This window comes from Arachis duranensis, chromosome 10, assembly GCF_000817695.3.
Source record: "Arachis duranensis cultivar V14167 chromosome 10, aradu.V14167.gnm2.J7QH, whole genome shotgun sequence".
In the NCBI taxonomy this organism is placed as follows: domain Eukaryota; kingdom Viridiplantae; phylum Streptophyta; class Magnoliopsida; order Fabales; family Fabaceae; genus Arachis; species Arachis duranensis.
Genome location: NC_029781.3, coordinates 98,168,312 through 98,175,907, shown reverse-complemented (window position 1 = coordinate 98,175,907; position 7,596 = coordinate 98,168,312). Strand labels below are relative to the sequence as shown.

General features: G+C 37.8%; 1 protein-coding gene across 1 annotated transcript; it reads right to left on the bottom strand.

The window, feature by feature from the left end:
• Positions 1-5,671: 5,671 nt before the first annotated feature.
• Positions 5,672-6,334, bottom strand: LOC127743061 (secreted RxLR effector protein 161-like). Its single transcript, XM_052255714.1, has one exon. The coding sequence runs from the start codon at positions 6,332-6,334 to the stop codon at positions 5,672-5,674; it is 663 nt and encodes a 220-aa protein (XP_052111674.1).
• Between the last annotated feature and the right edge of the window lie 1,262 nt (positions 6,335-7,596).

Genomic DNA, 7,596 nt, shown 5'->3' with positions numbered 1-7,596 from the left:
GTGCTCCTCGATGTTACTACCTCTCCACCACAATCGTTGTGTGCGCCATTGCCTCTTCCAAGGAATTTTCCTTCGTAGCAACGCTAAATAACCACCGCGTGTGTATACGAGATTAGTGGTTTCATAGTGGTCTCAGCTCTGCTTTCTCCCTTGGTTCAAATAGTTGCGCTACTCCTTCTTTGATGTCACCATCAAAGACTTCCTCTCTACCTTTTTTGGTAGGATTAGAGCGTCATTCAATGTTGTTAGTCACTTTCTCAATTGATTCTGAGGAAAAATCAAAAGTATTCAACTTTTAAATTGTTCGATTTGATAGATGATTTGTGATCTCCGAATGTTCTTCAGTTGATATTGAATTTGGTCGTAGTTCAAAAATTGGCTTTGTTTTTATCTCTGCAAATTGCTGGTGTTGTAGACGAAAAACGCAAAGATGTTGCTAACTTGATGGTGGTGACGATGGTAGTGGTGGTGTTGGGAGAGTCAGGCAGGGATTGAAAAGGACGAGAGTGAGATTAATTAGGATGAGGAAAAGAGTCATTTAAAATTTTTAGGTGATTTTTTAGTGTTTAGTTAATTTTATCATATGGAATTCATTTTTTATGGTTACAGGTTTTTTTTCATAAGTAGATTTGTCAGCATTTAAGACTTTCATGGGTAGAAATAATAGTTTATTCATATAATTATGTTATGTGGCCTGAAAATATTTTGAGTGAAAATTTGTCAAATACAGTGGCTCATAAATATGTGTTTAGGTGAAATAGAAGTTAATTATGATTATAAATAGATTTAATGACGAGGCACGTGATGCTCACAAGAAAGCCCCATAGACCCAAAATTCTCCAGACATCCTATTCTAGACTTGATTTCCTGCTTTTTCATCAGAGCAGTCTCTAACACGGTTGCTCAGATTTGGGCCTCCTTTCCATTCCAAACCGGCCTAATAATCAAACTCCTAACCAACATTCAAAATCTAGTATCCTTCTTATCTTAAATAAGATAAGAAAAGATAAACAAATGCCTATTATAAAAAGAGAGTACGTCACATATTTCTAACCCTCACATATATCTCTCAGATCTATTTTGACTTGAGTGTCAGAGAGTCTTTGTAGGTACTACACCCCACCGCTTCGAGAAGATCTGGTCCTATCACCACTCAAGGTCGGCGAGTCCCTGATCCATCTCACTATGCGTGCCAACAACACTCAGTACATTGACACCGTCTGTGGGGACTTGCCAAAACCTCGGTGACATGATGGAAGAATTCAAGGAGTGGTTCTCAGGCTATCACTGCGAATCAGACCCACCCGATAGAATGTCGGAACCACGAAACGATATCCCTCCACCAACCCACAGGAAGGTAACCAGCACCATGCATCGCCAGCCCACCGCTGACAGGCGAGAACCAAAAGAAGACGACCACCACCTCAATAAGGCCCAAACGCCTGACGGACTAGGAGAAAAAGCAATCCAAGAGCTCTACTAAAGAGTACAAATCCTTGAAGGCCGGGTCACTTCCAAAGGGCGATACCACTCGAAACACGCAAGTCAAGCAACCTCCAGAAGTCAATCACGACGAAAAACCAGGAATGAAAGATCACCCGGGCATCATGGAAAATGCCAGAATCGTAGTGTTTCCCAGGAACCAAAGTGCCGACACGACGACGAAGACAGAAGACACCATCAAGATTCCAAACGAACAAGGAGAGATCACGTGATAATTGGAGCCACCTCATTCACTGAGAGGAACCTAAGGGCTAAGTTACCTAAAGGTTTTCACAAACCAAACTGATATGGAATATGACGGTACCAAAGACCCCTAGAAACACCTAACGACCTTCGAGGCCAAGATGAACCTCGAAGGAGCTGCCGACGCGATTCGATACAAGCTTTCCCGATGACCCTGGCCGACCTAGTGTAAAATCTAGAAAATTAATAAATAATTAACTGATAAGTTAATTATTATTCAAAGAAGCTAGAAAATTAAATTTGATAAGTTAGAAGAGTAAAAATATTTAAAATATGAATTTCGACACTAATTTTAAAGTTTTTGACATAAAAACGGTCCAACGGATCGAATCAATTAGACCGAGTCTAAACCGGGCCAAGGCCTAACATATATAAACCCGAAATATGGCATTTCAGCCACAAACACCCCACCCTCATGTGAATCACGCTGCAATGGTGAATTAGAGGGCAAACCCTATGTCACTATTCACTCTGATCTTCTTTCTTTCATAACTTTCAATCCGGAGCTCCAACTGACGAGCCGTTAGCGGTCATACATTCGTCTCGGAATTCTCTTCCAAACCATGTCAAAATTTTGGTAAGGAATTTGATATTTTTGTGTCTAGTTCTCTGTTCTCCCCTTTTCCATGAATTTGGATTTTGGTATTGAGAGATTTTGGGATTTTGATAGTTTAGGAATACTTTAGTGGTGGATAATTATTGGATTTTATCTAATTAAACCATGGGTAAGATAAGAACCCTCAAACCCTTTGTGAAATTATTGAATTAGTAAGCTTTGGGGTTGATTATAACGATATAATGTGACAATAGATTGAATTACGTTGATTTGAAGTTCAATTGGTGGTTGAGTTGTTGATTTAAATCTTGGAGGCTGGGAACCCGACTTTGGTGTGGTCTTGGTGAAGTGAAAGCTTGAGGAACGGTGAAATTTGAGGTGTCCGAGCATTAGGGAGGAATCGGCCAAGGTATGGTTTTGGTTTCTCGTAGATAATATATAATGTAACGTGAAAACTTAGACTAGCTGACTGTAGAATAAGTTGAACTACGTGAAATTGATATGGTTTAGTGATATTTGGTAGAAATGTTGAGTTGTCATGAGTCGTGATGATAATTGATGATAATGATGATTTTGAGTTGTAAATGTTAATGTGTTGATTTGTTGTATAGTTTTGACGAAGGATTGTTGGGATAGAATTGCTAAACATTAAGAATTGATATGTTATGGAAGATATGGAATGATTATGAAACTGTGTTGAATGAGTTTAATGTTGTTTTGATGTGTAAAACATTGGGTTGGATTGAGGTTGTTGGTAAAAATAGGGGTTTGGTAATTTTGATAAAAACTTGATTTGTAATCAACTTTGGTGGGCCATAACTTAGCTTCTGGTCTCTCAAATTTTTCAAACTTGTTTTAAATTAAATTGGGTCTGTGAAGCTTATGCTATTCGAAGAACTGATAAAAAATAATTTTTAACGAAAAAGTTATTCTCATTGAAAGTTTGGTGTGTAAAAGTACTTTCTAAAGAACTTAACAGCTTTTTACGACTTTTGATGGACATGCGTATGCGAACACACATGCGACGTGGACCCTGAGCTTTGCCCAGACGTCCCGCGTATGCAGGAGTGCGCACACGTACGCAAAATAGGAGGATTTACAGGCTCACGTATGCGGGCAGTACCACATGACACGAGAAGGCTTTCCTGTCCAAGGGGTCGCTACGGAGACAAGAGTCGCATACGCGATATGGGCAAAATTTACACCTCCGCGTACGTGAAACATGGCATGCATACGCGGAACCCCTGTTTTAGCCAAAGATGATATTTTTGAATGTTTAACCAAACCTCTAGCTTTTCAAACCTCCCTTACACTTGTTTAAGGTCCGTTGGTTAGCCTTTAAGCCTTAGAATGAGGATGAGTCTGTTAAATAAATTGAAGAGATATTTGAAAAGGTTTTGCAAAGTGTTAAATGAACTAATAAAAGGTTGGTGATGTTAAATAAGAAGTGATTGATAAATATGATGATGATAATGATGAATTACAAATTGAATGATAGATGGATTGATGATGTTTGAACTTGAGTGAAGGATGATGAAGATTGATATTAAAGTATGATATTTAAATGAATTGAATGATTATGAGATATAAGTGACCGAGTAAGAGGGGTAGCATTGTTCACTCGCTCCGGATATATGTTGAGACTCCGGATAAGATGCAGTGGTATTATCCACTTGCTTCGGATTAGAGTTCGAGACTTCGAGTAGAGGCAAGGGTTGAGTTCTGTTGTCGCTTGCTCCAGGTCGAGAACTGTAACACCGCCTGGGTAAGAGGCAAAGGGTGAGGTTGTCCCCTGCTCCTGGTACGCGGGTAAGATACAAGGGATGCAGATTGATCCCTCTTGCTCTGTTTTGGTGTTCTGTCCAGGGTTAGCTATCAGATATATCAGGTTTGGATTTATAATCGACAGATGAGACTCATCGACCATAGGACAGACATGCATCATGTGCATTTGTGCAATTTGTTTGAGTATGCTTTGTTTTGGCTTGCCTAATTGTTTAACAGTAATTAATTGCTACTTGTTCTATCTGCTATAACTTCTACCTTTATTTGTATTTTCTTTGTCTAAACTGTACGCGTTTGGAACATAGAGATCTCTCATGCTGGTGGAGGTGACGCTGAGGGTAGTTTCACTAGTGTTTCGGAGGGTTGGAGGAGACGGAAAGTGAAGTTTTAGGTTAAACATGAATTTAGAACTTGAACACCTTAGATAACTTAACTAATTTATGGTTTAGAATACTTTCTTAAATTTATTTCTGAGTGTCAATTTCTAGGATTGCCACTGTCTTTCCCGGAACCTTTTATATTAACTATGCAGGCGCATTTACCATGCTGAGAACCCCTGGTTCTCATTCCATACATCTATTGTTGTTTCTCAGATGCAGGTTTGAAGGCACCTCACCAAGCGTCTGGAGACTTTCAAAAACTATATTTGGGTTTATCGTTCTGGTTGTACTTGTATATATGTGTGTTCACAGTTATTCTTTGCACCTTGTATTTTGTAATTTTGCCCTCTTAGAGATTACTTATGGAGAAACAAGAGTTTATATTGTAGTTTGAGTAATGTTTTGGTATTGTATACGTGTGTTATATGTTGTTTGGTTTTCTGTATAAGCTTTCTGTCTTATCATTTTTCGCGAGCAACGCATCTTCGGTTTCGTTTTGATCTTACCCTTTTTCCTTCAAGACTCCTAGCTATATTATCCTTGTTATATGTGTGTGTGTGTGTGTGTGTGTGTGTGTGTATTTTTACTTTTAGAGATCGTAGCATCTCGCCACCTTTGATTTACGTCCTAGACGTAAAATTTTGTGTGGTAGGATATTACACCTAGCGAAAAAATAGTTTAGCACTCTCTCGAATGGGTCAATTGACAGCTTCTAGGATATCTTTAAAAAGTTTATGGCACAGTTCACCACTAGGTATTGACTAGAATTGAAAACCTTTTAGATCTTGTAGTGAGTCAACTATATGGATCAAATAATGTCATTATGTGCTATCATGAATAATATTCATATTTTATATCACAGATAAATCGTTCTATACTAGTTGAGGAAGAACGTGTTAGAAGCGAAACTGAAAGTGCAAAGGTGCTTTTGGAGTCTACAACCATGTAGCTTCACAATCTAATGCATGAGAAGAGTTATTATGTTGAAGTAATAAAGGCTTGCAAAGAATTAACATCAAAATATCCTTATATTGAATTGGTGTCTGAGGAAGAGTTTTTTTATGATGCGCTTGAAGAAGCCAAGGGCTCTGTCTGTACTTCATTAGACCTAACTCAGTCTTTAATGACTAAGTACTTAATATCGATGTGTTTACTTCGACTACTACTTCTATTATTCTTAGCCATAAATATAGCAGCTGAATTGTCACAATCTCAATGGCCTAGAGATACAATCTATAATCTTAAACCCAGAGATGAAATTCTTTAACCAAACACCTTGTGATGTAGCTTCAAAACAAGCAATAAACTCGACTTCCATGGTAGAAGTGACTACAAGTGATTGTTTTGCACTCTTCCAAGATACTGCTCCATCAGCAAGCATAAAGATGTATCCTGACGTTGACTTCCTAGAATCAACACATCCCACCAAGTCTGAATTTGAGTATCCAATAATTTCCAAATTGTCGGTTCGTCTATATGTAAGCATGAAGTCCTTGGTCCCTTGAAGGTACATTAAGACCTTCTTTGTAGCTCTCCAATGGATAATTCCTAGATTACTTTGATATTTTTCTAACATGCTAATGGCAAAAGCAATGTCAGGTCTTGTACAGACCTGAGCATACATTAGGCTTGCAACGGCTGAAGCATAAGAAATATTTTGCATATGTTTCTTTTCAAGTTCATTTTTAGGACATTGATCTAAGCAGAGTTTGTCACCTTTCACAATAGGTGCAACACTTGGTGAATAATTTTGCATTTTAAACCTCTCAAGAACTTTATTAATATAGGCTTCTTGAGATAAACCTAAAATTCCTTTATGTTTATCTCTATGAATCTTTATGCCAATGACATAAGATGCATCACCCATATCTTTCATATCAAAATGTCTAGAGAGAAATTGTTTCACTTAATGTAACAACCCTAAATCATTTGTTGCAAGCAAAATATCATCTACATATAAGATGAGAAATATGATCTCGCTCCCACTAACCTTGTGATATATACATTGATCAGAAATATTCTCAATGAACCCAAATGAAGAAATCACATTGTGAAACTTCAAATACCACTGTCGGAAAGCCTGCTTAAAACCATACATTGCTCTCTTAAGCTTGCAAACTAACTCCTTACCAACACTTGAGATAAACCCTTCAGGTTGTCTGATATAGACCTCTTCTTCCAAATCTCCATTAAGGAATGTCGTTTTCACATCCATTTGATGCAATTCCATGTCAAAGTGTGCTACCAATGCCATAATAATGCGAAAAGAGTCTTTCTTTGAAATAGGAGAAAAGGTTTCCCTGTAGTCAACTCCTTACCTTTGAGTAAATCCTTTGGAAACAAGTCGAGTCTTGTAGCGCTCAATATTTCCTGATGAATCCTTCTTGGTTTTAAAGACCCATTTACAGCCAATGGCCTTTTCCCCATCAGGCAATTTTACAAGATCCCAAACTTGGTTATCCGCCATAGAATTCATTTCATGCTTCATATCATCTAGCCATAAATTGGAATTACGACTTTTCATTGCTTGTGAAAACGTTGTTGGGTCATTTTCATCACAAACATCATAGTCAGAATCAGCAAGATACACTACATAGTCACTAGAAATTGCAGGCTTTCTTATTCTTGTTGATCTTCTTAATGTTGCATCATCAACCTCTTGTAAAGGTAGTGGCATAACACGTTCTCCCTCTTCTTGAAGTTATTCTTGAGCAATATGTTCTTGAACAACATTTTCATTATGAAGAGTTTGATCCTCCACCATATGATCTACTTGAACATTATCTTCATGATGTGGAACATCAGTAATAGGTTGTTCTACATTGACCCTATCTGTATGGGCATTGTTTATTGAACAATCACTCTTGTACATGGAGAGGTTTGACAAACATTATCATTCTCAACAACTTTAAGAGGATGATTTCTCCCACTTTCCACATCATGCTCTAAAAACCTTGCATTTCTAGATTCAACTATTTTAGTTGAATTGGAGGGACAATAAAATCTGTAACCCTTAGACTTTTCTGCATAGCCGATAAAATAGGCACTTATCATCCTTGGGTCCAACTTCCTTTCTTGTGGATTATAAACCCGAACTTCAACAGGACAACCCCAAATGCGTATATGATT